Source organism: Chionomys nivalis, chromosome 16 (assembly GCF_950005125.1).
Source record: "Chionomys nivalis chromosome 16, mChiNiv1.1, whole genome shotgun sequence".
NCBI lineage: Eukaryota > Metazoa > Chordata > Mammalia > Rodentia > Cricetidae > Chionomys > Chionomys nivalis.
Window position 1 is genome coordinate 34,635,694 of NC_080101.1, and position 18,466 is coordinate 34,654,159.

Sequence of the window (18,466 nt, forward strand, 5' to 3'; positions counted from 1 at the left end):
CCCTGATCTGAACATTGTCCATAGAGCAGAGCTGCAGCAAACACAGTGAGGTCGGATGTTAGGAAGCACGGCGTATCCAGACTCGTGAGAGCAAGGAATAAAACAAGGGATAAAGACCATGACCAAAAGCAGCCTGCTGAAGAAAGTGTTTATTTGGCTTAAACATCCCAGGTCACAATCCAGGGTAGGAACTCGAGGCAGGAACCTGGAGACAGGCACTGAGACAGAGTGTGAAGAAGATACTGCTCACAGACTTGCTCTTCATAGCTTACTTGGCTTGCTTTCTCCTACACCCCAGGACCAGTCACCCAGGGTAACAGCTCTCACAGTGGGCCGGGCTCACACATCAACCATTAGTGAAGAAACTGTGCCCACAGCCTTGCCTTCCTCTCAACTCTGCTGTACCCCGAAAATCATTCCCCCTCAAAAAGAGTTGCTGGTGGTGGGTGGGCTAGCACCCGCCTTTAACCTCAGCACTTAGGTTAGCTGGTGGGGTGTGGGCTAGCACCCGCCTTTAACCTCAGTATTTAGGAAGCAGTGGCAGGTGGATCTCTGTGAGTTCAGGATGATATAGTGAGACCTAGTCTCAAGCAAGCAAAGAAAAGGTCCAAAAACCAAACTGGTATATAGTTTTATGTCCCAGAAATGAAGAGTATGGGCATATTCCCCCTCGTAGATCAGCACTCTTTCTGTGTGGAGACACTTTGTAAGTTTTGTCTTCCTAGGCATTAGAAACAAGACCCAGAGCTTTCTAGGGCAGACAAAACAGGATAAAGCAAGGCCAGAAATCTACCCTATATGCTCTTCCTGTGGCTAACACAGAATCCAAGAATCCAAGAGCCCTGCTGAACTAAGATGAGAATCCTGGAGAAAAAGTGGGAAGGAATGAGAAAGGGAGGAAAAAGATTGAAAGAAGCTCAGAGGGGGGGTAGGGGGTGCCTAGAAAGGCTGAGGCTCTGAGAACCCCAGGACTCTCAAGTGAGACCCCAAATCTGTGACTAAATAAGGACATGCTGACACTTGTTTCTCCTTTGTAGATCAACCAGCGGTAGCTGGAGGGCCATCGGCAGCTTCCAACAGCTCCTCTCAGGTTGTGAGGCCCAAGGAGAAGGCACTTGGTGCCACGGCTGCCCAGAGACAGCAGCAGGAGCTGCTTCCCTCTGAAGGCACAGGCTCCCGGTTGAGGAAGGTCAAGGCCCCAGCAGCCCCCTGCCCCCTGAATGGGGCTCCCAAGTGTGATCAGCAGACTGGGTTCTGTGTCAACAGAGGCACTCAAACCAAGAAGTCTGGCAGAAGTGGGCAGACCAAGCATCGAGGCCAGCAGCCCACGGCCAGCAGCCCCTGTGGGCAGCAGTCCTCAGCAGTGGGCGGCGATGTCCGAGATGCCTCACAAGCCCTGGAGCTAACCCAGTATTTTTTTGAGGCCGTTTCTACCCAGATGGAAAAATGGTATGAACGGAAAATCGAAGAAGCACGAAATCAAGCCAGTCAGAAAGCCCAACAAGACGAGGCCACCCTGAAGGAGCACATCAGAAGCCTGGAAGAGGAGCTTGCCAAGCTGCGGACAAAGGTGCAGAAGTAAAACCCAGACCCTGAGGGGAAGCAACGAGACTTCTGGCTTGGTAACGGGGAAGTAACTGTCCCGGGAGCGAGGGATTGTGAACAAGGTGGAACTGCCCCTTGGAGTCACCAATCTGCTGTGGACACGTGCTTCTGTGCTCTCAAGTTACACTGAAGCCTGGGAAGCATGAGGAGTTGCAGGTCTCACTCCTAATTCTAAACCTTAGCAAACCACCCCAAGAGAAGGTGTGTGCCTAAGTCTGTGATTTAGTGACATGAAATGTGTTAGGAGCAAAGATTACTCTCTGGGAACTCTACAAGTAGTCATTCGTATCCACGTCAACACGCCTGCTGTGCCTGGACGGTCCCAGCAGAGCCAGGGCTCAGATGCAGCTGTGCCTGGACGGTCCCAGCAGAGCCAGGACTCAGATGCAGGAAGCCTTCTTTCTCCCCTGTAACTCTCAAAATGCTCATCTTTTAACTGGGTGAAAATCTTTCAGATTTTGAGGGGAAATACATTTTAATGATCTCAGTGTCCAGTATGTCTTAAAATAATTTTAAAGTTCGTGTAAATAAGGAGTAATGCTGACTGAAAATGTTTATCAAATGAGAAAAGTTTAAACCATTGGTCAGATACTGTGTTTTTAGTCAAAATAATTGAGACTGTTAGAAAAAAATTCATGAAACAACTCCAGCCAGTTCCTTAGACTACCTTTCTGAATACAAGACTTTTGTTCTGTATTTTGTAAACAATTAAAGGAATTTCACGGAGGTTTAATTTCTAATTGACTTCTCTCACTGAAGAACATCAAGGTAAAAAATTGACTAACTCGACATCAGAAGGCTTTTCTTGTTTACTGAATGAAACGTACCAGAGACCGAGGAGGTGAAGATATCTCGGTCAAGACCTTGGGTTTCTCTTGTAATCTTTTGGATCATGGATTATATCAGTCTCCACGTGCTCTACATATGTACAGAAAATTCAGTTGTTTCTCTAAGCCTAAAACCTACTGACCATGAATTGTGACTAAAATGCTGTTCATTGAGCCAAAGAGAAGTGATGATATTTCAGGAATTGTGTAGTTAGCCCTTTGTCAAGCCAAGTTTTTGTTTTTCCTTCTAGTGACAATCCATGAATACAGACATTCCTGTAAACATGACAGGTATTTTGAGTAGAGTCCAGTGAGTCCTAGTTCATGTGACCGACCTGTCTCTATCCTCTGTGTCTTTAGAGGTGCAACCCTTTCCCAACAAGATGTCACTTGCTCCTGTAGGGTCATTCCTTATTACACTCCAAACTATCAGGAACTGCCTAATACTAAAGAGATGAGTTATGCTCCGAGCAGGAGTTATTTTCACTATTAGAATATTTCTTACCTCAAGACATCCCTGTTGAGAACTGCAGAGAATAACTGTAATTGGACACCAGGTCTCTACCAGAGTATCTTGGTAGCTGTACTTTGATGATATACCTCCTACCCGTCAGAAGCAGGCAGCTTATCACTGTGAACTGGATATTTTGTCAAGTCATTAAGCATAGAGACCAGGCTACTGAATAAGGGCAGTCAGCCCCTTACCCACAGGGCTGACTTCCTAAAGTGGTGGGTGTTTGTTGTTGGTTGACTGTGTACCCCTAGACTGGCTTTGAACTCATGATCTTACTGTGGTGGTCTCCTGAAGTCTGGGGTTAAAGGAGTGAGCCCCATAGCCAATCACATTTTGTCTGTAGCACCAGGGTTAGGTTTGTTGCCGTTGTTCCTTAGCGTTGTGCAGCACTGCAGATCTGGTGTGCATTGTCCCCTGTGCCATGTGCTACAAGAAGCAAGTACCCCAGCCGCACCTTGACAAATCACTGTTTATACCATGTATTCTCATGTAGGTCGTGCTTCAAACAGAGGCCTAAAGTGTCAACAGCTGTGGAAAAAGTCATAAAACAGTAAAGTTGTACATTATTCATGTCCTTAAAAAAACGAGTTAGCACATCCAATATACTGTATACTAAATACCTGTGATAGATGTCTTAGTCCTCGCATCGTTTTTGACTTGGGGAGTCCAAAACAGGCTTTTCACGTGTCTTTTTTTAAATTTTATTTTTGGTGAAAGGCATGTTGTCTAATGTTTCTCTCACCGTGAACTTGTGTTTCCTGCAAGCATTAAACATTGTTTTCAGTTCTGTTGGTTCTCTACTCCTTATTTATAGCCATTTGTTCTGCTGACGGCACTCAAAGAGCTCCTGAGAGAGAGCCTGCACCCAGTCATTTTACTTACTTAGAGCAAATACATCTAAGTCAATTTCAGGTGTCTTGCATCCTTTAATGTTGTTAATGCAAGCATATTAACACCACAAGACAGGATAGCACTTTTAAAAAATACAAGAACAAATTGATTTTCAGTAAATGCAAATAGTAATCAAAAAGGCTTAATCGTGTGTGTTGGGGGTGGGCACGTGAACGTGAGTGCAGGTGTCGCGGCCCCCCTCGTCCAGCAAGGATGACTGGGTGCAGGCTCTCTCTCAGGAGCTCTCTCTCGTGAGTGCAGGTGTCGCGGCCCCCCTCGTCCAGCAAGGATGACTGGGTGCAGGCTCTCTCTCAGGAGCGCTCTCTCTCTCTCTCTATAGGTCCACGCATATGCAAGCAGCTGACAATCATTGCGTGATAATAGCATAAGTCAGGCCTAGTTGATATTAGAAGTTGATTATCACAGAGAGCACTCGCTTTCAGGATCGCGGAGGGCGGGAGCCAGCACCATCAGGTGCGGCTCCATGCAGCTCTCTACATTGCCATCAGGTGTGGCTTCATGCAGCTCGCTACAGTTCCCCCTTTTTGTTTTGTAAAGCTACAGTCAAGAGTAGAGGTCTGATCTCTGTTAAAAATGGAACATGTGCTAGTGTCCGTCCAGGTGTCATCCACCCAGAGAACACTAGACCTGTCCGGTGTCCTTTTACAGAGGTGGGAGTTAGACACCAACCCACATGCAATCAGACTTGCTCTTCTTGAGGCTGATGTATGCTTACCTCAAGTGCAGTGCGCAAGCCTCGCATCCTGTGCTTGCTTCTATCTCTTTTAAGATAGCCAAACTTGGGGAGACTGTCCTGCTTCAATGGCCGTGAAGGCCTGAATGATCATAACTGCATTGCGATGCTGTGAAACCCTTATGTGACAGACGCACCACAGGCATACCAGGGAGGCAAGCACCATTAAGCCTGTTAGGGCTCCTACTCCCGCCCACTCCTTCAGATGATCCATGGAGTGATCCAGGAGGATAGTCCTTCTGCCAGGCTGGTATCCATGCGTGTGGAATCTGCAGTCGCAATTGTCATCCACAGCTTTTCCAGTTTTTGAATTCACCAGACCAATTACCTAAAAGATATCTAGACAATTCTTTAGACAGATTAGCTGCATGAGTCATATTGAATGCTGGTCACACACAGCCCCGGATGGATAGAAATGTCTGACAGACTAGGGTATGGACTTGCCTCTTAACATACCCCAGCTGCCATACCCCCGTGGCACATTCATTCTTGTCAGCTGAGTGCATGGAAGACGACACCTCCTCGTGCACCTCTTTGGCTTCCCTAGCAGCTCAGCTGATCCTGCTTCTGCTAAGTGACCATATGCTGCATTCTCATGGGTTGTCTGATCTTACACAGGATTTAAAGATAAATGCCCATGACAACAGGTGTTGAGATTGCCAGCAGTAGGGTTCCCAATCACCATTAGACCAACCTCCCATTTGGGCTATGGTATTCTACCAACCCTTTGGCTAAAACAGTACACACAGGTACCTGCTCCTACAATAAGGCAGTCTCTTGATTTAAATTCGCTCTGTCGCTGACTCTTCAGCAGCGTGCAGAGCCTGAAACTGCCATTGCCTTTCCTTGCCCTGCAGCTACGCTGCGTTCTCGGGCAGCCCTGTGGGGTCTGTGCTCCAGCTTGTCTCAGCTCCAGCACTTGTTGTTGCGTTTGCTGATACTCTGAGCACTGCTGTGGCATCTGCCAGGCTAGGCACCGACTGCTGAGACAATGTGCCTTCCACCACAGCCACCTAGCAAAGCTCTGCTCCAGCTGCCTTTCTGCCCCAGCTGCATTCGTTCTGGGTCCAGACTGGTGCACGGAGTGGAGCGGAACTCAGGAAAGCAGGCTTGCTGCTCTGCAACCATTGAAGGGTCCCCACTTACACGTTTTAGGGAATTTGGGCATTGTCAATCTGTCTGGCTACTTCCTGCTGAGCGGGGACGTTGCATTCTTACTGCCATTTTCAGCCTCGCAGACCCTCAATGCTGCTTGGCCTTGGAGCCGCAGCTGCTCACTCTCCACTGCAAACTCAGGAGGTCTCGGTAATTCAAACCACATGAATCTAACTCCCTTCCTTAGCGTACCTTGTTCAGCAGCAAAATTCAGATCTCTACCAAGCTTGTCCCAGGATGACACATTAAGATTGCCAGAGATGGCAAACCAAGGAGCAATTGTGTCACATTCAGTCAAAAACTTTTCCAATGCGCTCCTTAACAGCTCGTTAAGAGCCAGAAAAATCAGGTGTGATGTTGAAGCGCCCATTCTAAAATCCCATTCTTTTATTTTCATTTTAAACCGTCCACTTTGGTCGTGGCTCTCACTTTGATCCGTCTGCTATAGTCGCAGCCCTATTTACCCCCACTCTCCTATTGCCGAGAGCGGAAAACCGGCTTTTTTCGCGGATCCCCAGTCTTTACCTGAGGATTATATCCGGTGCACCCCCTGACTGCAGCAAGTTCTGGGCTCCACGGAGAGAGGTTTGGAGGTTCCCCGTACGCGGCACCACTTGTCTTGTCCCCGTACGGGCCACCAACTGTCGCGGCCGCCCTCGTCCAGCAAGGAGGACGCGCAACACTGGAGCTCTTCTCACTGCAGTTTTATTCAGGACCTTTTGACAATTGTAAAATCTCTTTCTCCCTCTCCTCTCTTTTCCTCTCTCTCTCTCCTCTCTTTCCCCGGGCTACCAATCCTGGACTGCCAGGTGGGCACTGCTCATAGGTCCACGCATATGCAAGCAGCTGACAATCATTGCGTGATAATAGCATAAGTCAGGCCTAGTTGATATTAGAAGTTGACTATCACAGAGAGCACTCGCTTTCGGGATCGCGGAGGGCGGGAGCCAGCACCATCAGGTGCGGCTCCATGCAGCTCTCTACATTGCCATCAGGTGTGGCTTCATGCAGCTCGCTACATGCAGGTACTTGCTTGGCTCTGGGTCCCCTGGAGCTGGAGTAACAGGCAGTCAAAGCCACTCCATGTGGGTACTGGGATCTGAACTCGGGTCCTCTTCAAGGGTACTATGCTCTTAACTGTTGAGCCATCTCTCTAACTCCCTAAAAATCTAAATCTAATGCGAATATAATTTCTCAAAATCCTAAATCCTGTGATCTCTGATTTATTAGGATGACTTTTGTTTTTTAAATCTGGGCCTGATTCTATAATAATCCTTTTCCAAGGCAGATACAGGCAGCTTCCATTCAGAATGGCCTTTTCCTTAGTTCTGCTGGCCCAGGTCTCCCAAGCGCACTGCTGGTGTAACTGATGCTCATGTCCACTTTCCTCGCTTTCCATGGACCGATGTTCGGGCACATCCACAGCAGTGCTTGCTGAGTTTGAAAGGTGCAACCCGACGGCCCCTTTTAGAGGAGACAGGTGATGCAGGGCAAACTGGCTTCAGCCGCTTACGTGTTACACAAGCTTTTGTGTGAAATCTTTCTCCCATTCGTTAATCTCTCTCCTTTGAGACGGTTTCAACTATGCAGATCTAGCTGGCCTAGAACTCAGGGTACTGGATTAGAGGTGTGCCTCTACAGCAGGATTGTTGTTGGTTCACGTGCATAAAATCAATTAAGTTCTAGGAACAAGTATGAGTCTGACATTCAAACAGATAACCTTACAGGAGACGCTCAGAATGGTCGATAGGCTGTACAATCCTGAGTCCAGATAAACTGAATTCAGGATAAGTAAAGCGTCACCAGCAGCTCCATCTGGCCAGCGTCTCAACTGTGGCCCTGTTCCCAAGGAAAACACTGCTGAAAGACCCTCCTCGTGACCCAGGTTCAATTCCTAGCACTCACATGGCAGCTTACAACTGTAACTATAGCTCTAAGGGATCCACACGCTCACACACACATGCAGGCAAAACATCAATGCACATAAAATAATCACACACACAAAAAGCCAAACAAGCCTTGGCCTATTCGCCAGAGGGGCTAATCAGAGGACCCGAGTGAGCAAAGTAGACCTGTCTTTTGGAGATGAAGGGAAAGCTGGGTACCGCACTAACCTTTCCCTCTGAAAACAATTCCATCCACAGTGTTTAGTCTGCTCTAAAAATAATTAGGCAGGGTGTGGTAGCACATACTCGGCACTTGGCAGAGGCAGGTAGATCTCTAACTTTATGGCAGCCAGAGCTACATAGTAAGTTCAGAGAAACAAAATTGAACCCCAGCTTGCCTTAGGATGATTGGCAGCTGTATACGCTTTTAAAGAGTTCCCTGTAAGCCAGTTTGGACCATCATCAGCATCCACATCTCATGACTGCTGTTTAGTTCCAAGATATTAGACCTCCTCAGAGTCTGTATTTGAATTTAAATGTCAACCAGACCACACGGGGTCTTCAAGACTGTTCACAGAAAGCAGTGTGGCTCACATCTGCGATCCTGGCACTTGGTAGGTGGAGGTGGAGGATTAAAACAGGAGACCTGGTTTCACAAACAAAAACCCAAATTGTTCACAAATGGTTGCTAGCCATGTCTGCACAGGCTGTATATTGGCTTAGAAAAGCATGGTGTTAGCTCACTCGCAAGCAGAACTGTGCTTGGGACCCCAGGGCTCCAGGAGGTGGCGCTGTGCTCAGGTCACATAGGTCAAGCACATTTTGCACCATCTTTCCTGGCACCCAGCACAATAATAGAGTAGTCAGGTTCCCAGTCTGGAGTCCCTGTTGTGGGCGGGACAGCATCAGAGTCCTCAGCATGCTTCCACTCCCACATCGTTCACTCAGTGTATGAATTTTATCTCAAGGCCCCCATGTCAACTTTGTGAGGTATTTCTTTCTCCCATTTGTGAAGTGCAGTATACCAAGAATCTGTCTTGATACCTGAAAGACGCAGAACTCTCAGCTCCCTTTCCAGCACCACGTCCGCCTACACGCTCCCATGTCCCATCATGATAATGAACTGAATCTCTGAAACTGTAAGCCATCACCTCAATTAAATGTTTTCCTTTGTAGAGTTGCCGTGATCATGTTGTCTCTTAACAGCAATAGAAACCCTTAAGACATGACCCTTTCCTACTTCTAGAAGTCATAGTAGTTGGGGCTGCAGGAGGTTCCTTTACCTGAGGGTGTAAGCAAGGGCTAGCTGAAGAGGACCATTTGGCTCGCTGTTGCTAATTGTACCTTTAAGCCTAATTAGACTTTTGCCTTATGTGTTGCCTGCAGCAGAAGAGGCAGTCACTTCCAAATTCAAACGTTCCATAACTCTAACAGGAACGATAGGCGCAGGAGTTAAAGAACTGCCCAGTCTTCCCTCCTCTTTTTGCTGTTTCAATGTTCTCAGCTCTTTCATTTCCAACCAAGCTCCAGGTGCTCTGAGGTCTTAGTGCTCTGGCCATGAAACCGTAGCACACCTGAACAAAGTAATTTCACAACCCTGAAGGGCAAAGCAGGCTTTCCAAGTTCTAGATCAGTGGTTCTCAACCTTCCTAATGCTGCCACACTTGATACAGTTCCACATGTTGTGGGGACCCCCAACCGTAATATTTAGTTGCTACCTCATGACTGTAATTTTGCTAACGGAACCTTCTGGTATGTGGCCCCTGTGCGAGGGCCATTCAGGTTGAGACGCTGTGGTGGAGCATCTCCTAGAGCCAGGACAGTGCCCTGCCGGTCCTATATCTGTTTTGTTTTTGCAGTTTGAGGTAGGGAGGTCACACCATACCCTTAGTCTAAAGATGGTACAGCAAAACCTGCACATGCTGCACAGAGCATTAAACTGTTCACTGAAAACGCACAAAGCTCTCCTGTTTCTAACAAAAACATGTATCTTCCCTGAACTGTAACCCTTACCTTCAAGCATGAGACCTGCAGATCTGGTTCTAACTGACGTACCATTTGGACACACTGCCCAGCAGTGGTGGCGCACGCCTTTACTCCCAGCACTCGGAAGACAGGGGCAGATGGATCTCTGTGAGTTCGAGGCCAGCCTGGTCTACAGAGCGAGTTCCAGGACAGCCAAGGCTACACAGAGAAACCCTGACACATTGTGTTTATCATAAACATATTCATTAGAACGTGTCCTGTAGCAAATGGAGAAATCGACTCTTGACAATTACACCGCATACCCGTTCTATTATACCAAGGGTGTCTGTGGACCTAACCACATTCTCAAAGTTAGTATAGTCTTAGAATATTCAGAGTTGTAAAGCCATCCACATGCCTCCAAGAAGCCCTATCCATTCACTGGGAACGCTCTGTCCTAGTCTAAGGCAATACCATGGAAGCAGAGGCTCTGTTACAGCTGGCTCCTCTAACTTAACAATGTTATCAAGGTCACCCACGGGGAGCATGGAGCAGTTCTTCACTCGTTTTATTGCAAAATAACATTTTACCGTACACCGCACTACATTTTAAATATCCAAGCATCTGTTCACGGATATTCTGAATCCAGTATCTGGTTAGCATGGAGAATGGTGGAACCCATAAGGTGGTGGTGCACACCTTTAATCTGAGCACTCAAGAGGTAGAGGCAGGAGGATCTCTGGGTTTGAGGCCAGCCTGGTCTACAAAGAGAAAACCTGCATCAAAAACCAAAAGAAAAAAATGCTGAATTCTGTATATATTTTTTATAGGCGTGGTTTCAGTTCTCATGATTAAAGCCTAGACTTGCTAATGTATAAGGTAACTGTCGCCTTTTATTTATTTTTAATCACATTTTTTTTCTCTCTGTTTTGTTTTGTTTCTGTGCCGCAAAGACCATGTGATAGACAACTTTCTGAAGTGGTTCTCTCCCTCCACCATGTAGGTCCAGGGGTCAAACTCATGTTCCTGGCAGCAAGAGCCTTATCCGTGGCACCATCTCACCAAGCCCTCTAGTTACCTTTTCAAGAACTAACAGTCTGCTGTTTTACCTTCACCCGAGTGTACAGTTCCAAGTGCCCATCTTCACGCTAGCTCACAGTGGAAATGTCAGTGCCTTGACTTGTATGCTTGATTGACACAATCATCTTGTCCTGTGCTACCGTGGGTCCTCTGTGACAGTGGCTTTGAGCCCGTGCAAAATGCATGGGGATCTGAAAACCTTCCGGTTAAGACTTTGCTAAAGCGAGTGTCCTTTCTAATTCCTTTAGCTGCATATTGCCTTGAGTAATCATCATTCGGATGGTATCCTGTAGAAGAAAGGGGAAACCTGGTCATGGTTTTTACCAGGTTAACCATGGCACAGTTCTATTCTCCTATCTGCTACATTCAAGCAGCAACAGTGGCTGGTTACAGGTTGTAGCTGCGGGCTTACCATGCCCAAGGCTCTGCATTCAATCCCCACACAAAAGAACCCCTAGCAAGAAACCAATAGTGAGCCGGGCGATGGTGGCGCATGCCTTTAATCCCAGCACTTGAGAGGCAGAGGCAGGCGGATCTCTGTGAGTTCGAGACCAGCCTGGTCTGTACAAGAGCTAGTTCCAGGACAGGCTCCAAAACCACAGAGAAACCCTGTCTCGAAAAACCAAAAAGAAAGAAAGAAAGAAGGAAGGAAGGAAGGAAGGAAGGAAGGAAGGAAGGAAGGAAGGAAGGAAGGAAGGAAGGAAGAAACCAATAGTGGGAAGCGCAAGCCAGCTGCTGCTGCTGTACAACAATCGGCGGTGAGCAAAACGGACCACCTTACTGGCATATCCCAAGATGTCCGCTAAACTTGACAAGTTCAACAAAGGAGCCGCGGCCTCGGTATGGCCTTGCTCTCACCTCTTCTGTGGCGCTTTTGTTCCTTTTGAATTCTTCCCTGGCCCAGTCCTGAAGGTACTTTCGGTCAGCTTCACTGGGAACTTGCCTAATCGCTCGGAAGATCTTTCTGTAGAGGACGAGAACTTGCTGCCTTCTCATGAACTGCTCGGGGAAGGAGAAAAGCAAATTACAACTAAATACCAGCCCGCTCCATCTCAGCAAACAAGACAAAAACCAAAGCTCATCCCGGCGGTTTGCTTGGGCAGTGCACACCAATCCGCCCTCGGGAGGCTGTACGCCGAGGTGGCGGTGGCTGTGGGAACCAGGTCTCAGGGACAGTGCCTCAAAAGACCACAGGCGACACCGCTCCAGGCGGGCGCCGGAAGCCTAAGGGCTGGGAGAACCCGGGTTACCTGCTTCAGAGTCAGCGCCCCGGGGGGCAAGCGGGAGGACGCCATGGCAGCCGCCTGGTGCGCAAGATCGGAAGTGGAGCCTGGGGCTGACGGGACCACGGAAGCGGAAGTAGGAGGCGGGCGAGCCCGGTTTCTAGGAGACGGACGCTTGAGGCTTGTGTTTCTGCTGGAGTCTTACCCAACATCAACGCCACGAGGAACTTGTCACCTAGGAGCTTAAGCGTTTTACCGGAGGAGAGAAATTGTGATCTCTTTGAGCACCCTTGATATGTATAACGGAAAAGACCGGCGTTTAAACTAGCAGTTTCTACTTAGCATCCTGCAAGCTTTTCTTTTTCTCTGAGCTTTATCCTCAGCCGGTAGCCACGTCGATCGTTGCGGCTCCATGCATTTTTCCTACTCATGGGGCCTCTGGCTTTTTTGTTTTGTCCCCCACACCACACACCTCGCAGTGTCCTATATGTAACTGCGCAGAATAGCTCCAGATGCAGGACTCTTAATTCTCAGTGTTGACTTCACAGGCATCATGAGTGATGCTCAACCCCATGTGCTTTGTCAGATTTTCTCTATTGTGGGAGCTTGAGGCTCACACTTGAAGCATCAGGGTTGGTGGCAAGCACCTTTACTGTCCGAGCCGTTTCAGCGGCCCTCGGAAATTTTCTTTATACAATTATAACCGCTTTAACTCTACATTAGCATGCTTGTTTCTTTCGAGACTTTCCAGTTTCATCTTCTCCTCCCGGAGGCTGTTGTAAAACTGTATCACACTGACCAGCTTTCTTTAAATATATTTACTTCGTCTACAAGTTATTTTTATTAATGGCATGATGTGGATCTAAGTTCTTTTCCCGCCCCTAGACTAAAAATTCAAGGTCATTTATTAAATAATTCATTACATACCAAGCGGTGCTGGCGCACGCCTTTAATCCCGGCACTCAAGGAGGCAGAGACAGGTCTGTGAGTTCGAGGCCAGCCTGGTCTACAGAGTGAGTTCCAGGACAGGCTCCAAAGCTACAGAGAAACCCTGTCTCAAAAAACCAAAATAAATAAATAAATAATAATAATTCATAACGTTCCTTGGCCATGGTGGTAATCTTTTTGACCACAGAGTCTTTTAGGGTCTGAATCTGTTCAGGCTTTTTTTTTTAATTATTGATTTTTATTGAGCTCTACATTTTTCTCTGCTCCCCTCCCTGCCTCTATCAGGCTTGTTTTGATCTTGAACTAGTAGTATGCGTAAATTCCATTTCGCTTTGACGGGGAGTGAAAGGGGAGCTGTGAGTTTTGGAGCTTGGATGGAAAAGTATCCTGACAGTCGGGAGTCAAGGATTCGACAAAGTCACTGTAAGCTTTGCAGCTTTGCTGGGTGTGGGGAAGGTTTCCAGAGGGCAAGTGTAACGACTCTGCTCTGGCCAGCAGAGTTCCACTGCTCTGCTCAGGTCTGGCAAAGGGTTAGAGCTCTGCTCTGCTAGGGGGAAAGTTTCCCCATCAAAGTGCTGCAGCTTCACCCTGGCCCCCTTGAAAGTTGTTCCAGATGGCCTCTGCTCGAGTGCAAGGGTCACACGGCGCAAGCCTCACTTAAGAGATTTGCTGGGAGGGAGATATCCAGAAGGGCGGCGCCTCTATGATGAGAAACAACAAACTAAACGGAACACAGAGGTTGTATATAGGACTTCTTGGAGGAGGGGCACTCAGGGATGTTTAGGGTTGATGGGGTTTTGTGACCTGATTCTGGGGCAAGCTCAGGGATTGGTGGGATTTCAAGTCCTTGGCCCTGGTCTTGGGGTCAAGTCAGGGTCAGAGTGTTTTCCTGACCCATTTACCTTACTGGGTGTCTGGCAGATGTAGTTTCTTTTCTTTTTTTTTTTTTTTTGGTTTTTCGAGACAGGGTTTCTCTGTGGCTTTGGAGCCTGTCCTGGAACTAGCTCTTGTAGACCAGGCTGGTCTCGAACTCACAGAGATCCACCTGCCTCTGCCTCCCGAGTGCTGGGATTAAAGGCGTGCGCCACCACCGCCCGGCTCAGATGTAGTTTCTTATTAGAGTATTTTATTCTTATTCTCTCTGTCCCTTGAGAAGGCACTGAGCTGTTTCTCTCCACATCACCTGGAGATGTTTGTTGGAATTTTGAGAGCTAGTGCTAGGCCTATGAATCAGGCACGGAGAACAGGTATTTACACATTCTTTCCCTCTACAAACAGTTATGCTATCCACAGGCAGCATTGGCATATGGACATGTATTTCCTGTCTCAAAGATTTATATTTTGGATAGGAAAACTTGGAAGGTCAATGCAGTGTCACTAAGATGGCTGAGGGTAGGTTCTTGTCCCAAATAAACTCCCGGTGCCAAAGCTCAGGGTACTGGATTTTTAAAGACAAAAACCACAATGACATCATTATCAAGGAGAACCTGATAACATTTGTTGTGACAATACAACCAGCAGGTTATGTACCCACATTGTTTCTGAAAGGGGTTCTTAGTTGGAGAAGGCCTACGTGTCTGTCACAAGTAGCAAGCAGTGGAATAAGCAAAGACAATTGGTTGGGATGTCCAGCTGGAAGTTAAAAGAGCTCCAATTGCAGAGGCCAAGGGAAAAAGTTACGCTCGATAGATGACTAGCTGGGATTTGGATGGAGTATAAAGTATAAAGGAGAGGCACAGGTAGAACTTCACTATGGACTATGTAATGGTATAAAGACAGACAGACAGACAATGCCAAGAAAAAATGGTATGTTTGGGGCTGCAGAGATGGCTCAGAGGTTAAGAGCACTGGCTGCTCTTCCAAAGGTCCTGAGTTCAATTCCCAGCAACCATATGGCTCACAACCATCTGTAATAGGGTCTGGTGCCCTCTTCTAACCTGTAAGCATACATGCAGACAGAATGTATACATTAAAAAAAAATGGTATGTGTGCCGGGCAGTTGTGGCGCACACCTTTAATCCCAGCACTTGGGAGGCGGAGGCAGTAAGACCTCAGTGAGTTGAGGCCAGCCTGGTCTACAGAGCAAATTCTGGTACTATTATACAGAGAAACCCTGTCTTGGAAATAAAACAAAAAAAACATAAAAAGAACAGTATGTGTGAATATACCATTTGAATACAGTGTATTGACTATGGCATATTTCAAATACACAAGATTTGAATATAGTAGTATATTTAAAACCTGTTACCCAAGCATAGCTCCAGCAGGTATCTGAATAGAGTCAGACCCTGCCAGTTAGCAAGGGATGATAATACTTGGTGGTCTCTTCAATTATACTGATTAACCTCATACATGTACATATCACAAATTGAAATTACACAATGACATCTTGCCACTGTGATCCATGACTAACTACTCAAGAACACCAACGATCAGCCTGCTGTACTTTAATAGTTTTACTGGCTTTTGATACTAAGTAATCCTGGAACTCAGACCTACCTGCCTCTGCCTCTCAAGGGCCGAGATTCAAAGTGTGTGCTGCACCACGGCACCCCCTCCCCCCCTCCAGACCTTCATAATGTGAGGCTGTGGAGACGGGAAAGCTGGATTAGATGATGACAAGGTGCAGATTGTGCCACTTGACCCCTGAAATATCAGAACTTCCCTTCCTGGCCAGACCAGGTAGCTGGGGATAGGAGGGAGACTAAAAGCTCATCATTCCCTTTGCCATGCCAACCCAAGTGGAAATGGCATCTGTTCATCAGGATTCTGTCCCAAACCCAAGGAACCACCCTATGGACAAAAAAACCATTCCACACAGACATGATTTGAGAGGCCCCTCCTTAGCTACACACGTTGATCAGAACTGTGGTCAGTGCAACCACAGTGAAGAGTTATGTCATAAAGCTCAATCTATACCACACTTGGTTCCGCCAACTTACCTTTTCCCTCTGCTGCAAAGCCTGCATGCAGCAGCTTATGGACCACGGGACAGCGAGGCCTAACCACTACCGTATAACTAGAAGTCTGTGGGCTAGCATGGTCTGATTGGCAGAGAGGATCAATTCTTTAAACTGCCGTCCTATTTCTCATACTCCATTAAGAATGATCAGAGTACCGGCCCTGCCCCTTGCTGGATACTGTAGCATGCAATCTCCCCTTACCCTTCACCACGGGCATGCACCTTCCCTGGGCAACACACTAAAGCTGACCCTGTTGTCAGGAGAGCCGATACCCTCCCCCTCATCTGCCATGTGTTAGCATGGGTGAGGGAAATTTCAATAACTTGCTACCCATAGCAGGCAAAAGAACTGGCCCTATGACGATGAGAGTTGGAGAACTGGCCCTTTCCCTCACTGGCTGCATCACGTGGGAAACTGGGCAGTACACCAGAGCTGATCCTGTGGGCGATGGTGCAGGTGACCCCACCCATCTCCTATGCCTCTTACAGCAGTTGAAGAGAGGACACTGCACCGTGCCTGGTTGGTGTGAGTGTGGGCGAGCCAGACCTGACCCACTTCTCACTGCAGGCTGCACTGGGTGGGCTGGCTAAGGCAGCGCTGGAGTTCGCTCTGATGCTGACAACGGAGGAGAGCTTTCAGGCTAACCAAGCCAGTGACACCCAGGTCAAGAACCAGAGCTGTGAGTCGGTCGACCCCAACATCCACCTTATCTATAAACATGTGAAGGGGATGAACCTACAGATCCAAAACATTAGAATCTCCACAACACAGGACGACAGGATATCCAAGAGGAGCCCCAGTGAGTTGCCTATTGATGGCAGAGCGGAAACCATTGATCTGGTGCCTAAACCAGAGACTCATGAATGGCTCCAGGCGAATTGTGACTCACTAGGTCACATCACAGTTTCCATGACAAGAGTCTCTCTTTTTTTTTTTCTTTGTTTTTTTTTAATTATTATTTTTTTTTTTTTGGAGGGGGGTTGCAAAGACGACGGGAAGAACGGGGGGGGGCAGGGAGATGGTGAGATTGGGATTTGGGATGCATAATGTGAAATCCTCAAAGAACCAATAAAAGTTAAAAAAAAACGATCAAAGATTAACTCAACAATTATTTAATAGTTTTTAGAATATAAGCTGCATAGCGTTTGAGTAAAAAATAACCTAAGTACATGCTTCAGGACACTTGGCTAAGCAGTGAGCATCTGCCTGTGATGACCAGCACATAAGGGTGAACACACTGCAGTGTGAGCTGCACAAAGACATGGAGACAGACGCACAGCACAACACCTACAGACAGTTAAATACAACACAGAACATGATTTCAAGTATTCAAACACTGCTCTCTGGCCAAGGAAAACTGCCCCATCCCCCAACAAACAAAACCCAACACAACTGTGTTCTGTGTGAGTGAGGGAAGACAGAACTGTTTGGCTCTTGTGGATACGGCGTTCTTTTACTCCTCTCCACAGAGAGGCCGACTGGCTCAGGGTAGCTTGAAAGCAGTATAGGGATAGCTCTTCCTCTTAACACTGGGGAAGGGTGGCTAAAGAAATAAATTACAGCAAGGGGCTATGGCAGTCGCCTTCCCATTATTGCATAGTCTCCCGTGCAGCCGCTGTGGAGGGCACAAACAGCTGCTGCAATTTCTGTACTGTTCTATGATCATCTTTGCTGAGAACATCCCTGCTATGTTTCCTGCTTTATATGCAGGATAAGAAGGACCAATCAAGGGGTTCTACCTGTAAGCTTAAGGCAGGGACCTTCCTCCAAAGGACCTGCAGAGAATGCAGTCCCATGCCCCTGGAAGCATTTCCTCAAGAAGGGGGTTGAGGTCACTGCCAGAGGAAAACAGGTGGCTGGACTGGGGTAGTGTGACCTCTAGCTGGTCCCTAGTCATGAGCCCTGGTACCACTTAGAGCCTTCTGTGCTCAGCACAGCAGGAGGTCGAGAGCTCCGCTAAGCTCTGCTACGTTGTAAATACAAATGTATAGTGCAATTTTTTTTTTTAAACAACTGCTGGATACATTAAAAAAAAAAAAACAGATCCAAGGTGAAGTAGTATCAGAGCGCGGAGTTCACAAACAGTTGTCCAAAGGGAGCGCTGAGGGAAGATGCTGTGATCACGAGCTCACTATAAACTGTTTCTGCTCTAAGAGTGGTCAGATGCTGTCACCAGCTCAAACCACTGCCTCAGGGCATCACTGAGGGTCTCAGGAAGGGCATTCACATCTCGAAGAATGATGTAAAAAGGAAATGGGAACTCTTCCATGTAAGATCGGATTTCGGGCATCTCTCCAGGTCCTTTAAATATTGGTACTTTAATGTCCAAGATAGAATCCTGTTAACAAAAGACATTTGGGAATAGGAAAAATTAATCAGATCTTTGACTAGTTCATTGGTGACCTTGCTAGTTGACAAACTTTTATTCCTACATAAGAGAAATGTCTAAAACATTTATGAAGAAGGCAGCTCCTTCTGGGACAAGGAGCAGTTCAAGAAAGAGAAGAAAGAACAAACCGCTTTCCTTGCAGCGGTGTCTCCATGCTCTACGGCGACATCCCACTCTCCTTGCTGGCCAGGAGCTACATGCGTCTTCAGACCAAGTCTGCCAGCTGCTGGGATGCTATGGGAAAGGCTGGTCTCTTTGACAAGCAC

The 18,466-nt window shown here is 47.4% G+C and overlaps 3 protein-coding genes across 8 annotated transcripts in view; 1 reads left to right on the forward strand and 2 right to left on the reverse strand.

Moving 5' to 3' along the window:
- Positions 1-3,733, forward strand: part of Ankrd6 (ankyrin repeat domain 6) — a 125,048-nt gene extending 121,315 nt beyond the window's left edge. For all 4 annotated transcript variants that reach the window (XM_057790908.1, XM_057790909.1, XM_057790907.1 and 1 more), the window contains exon 16: positions 1,038-3,733. In XM_057790908.1, coding sequence (XP_057646891.1) covers positions 1,038-1,582 — 545 coding nt within the window. In that variant the 3' untranslated portion in view covers positions 1,583-3,733. The remainder of the gene's footprint in view (positions 1-1,037) is intronic.
- Lyrm2 (LYR motif containing 2) lies at positions 3,635-11,985 on the reverse strand. Of its 2 annotated transcripts, XR_009058422.1 has the most exons (4): positions 11,928-11,985; positions 11,536-11,676; positions 10,707-10,964; positions 3,635-3,704 (listed from the first exon to the last, which is right to left on the reverse strand). XR_009058422.1 is itself a non-coding variant. In XM_057790912.1 (3 exons), the coding sequence occupies exons 1-3, from the start codon at positions 11,970-11,972 to the stop codon at positions 10,884-10,886; spliced, it is 267 nt and encodes an 88-aa protein (XP_057646895.1). In that variant the 5' UTR covers positions 11,973-11,985; the 3' UTR covers positions 3,885-10,883. The 2 variants fall into 2 exon arrangements, 1 of the variants encoding a protein (XP_057646895.1); XM_057790912.1 differs by lacking the exon at positions 3,635-3,704 and having other exon boundaries at positions 3,885-10,964.
- A 4,928-nt stretch (positions 11,986-16,913) lies between these two features.
- Mdn1 (midasin AAA ATPase 1) overlaps positions 16,914-18,466 on the reverse strand; it is a 122,787-nt gene continuing 121,234 nt past the window's right edge. For both annotated transcript variants that reach the window (XM_057790246.1, XM_057790247.1), the window contains one exon: positions 16,914-18,149. In XM_057790246.1, coding sequence (XP_057646229.1) covers positions 17,961-18,149 — 189 coding nt within the window. In that variant the 3' untranslated portion in view covers positions 16,914-17,960. The remainder of the gene's footprint in view (positions 18,150-18,466) is intronic.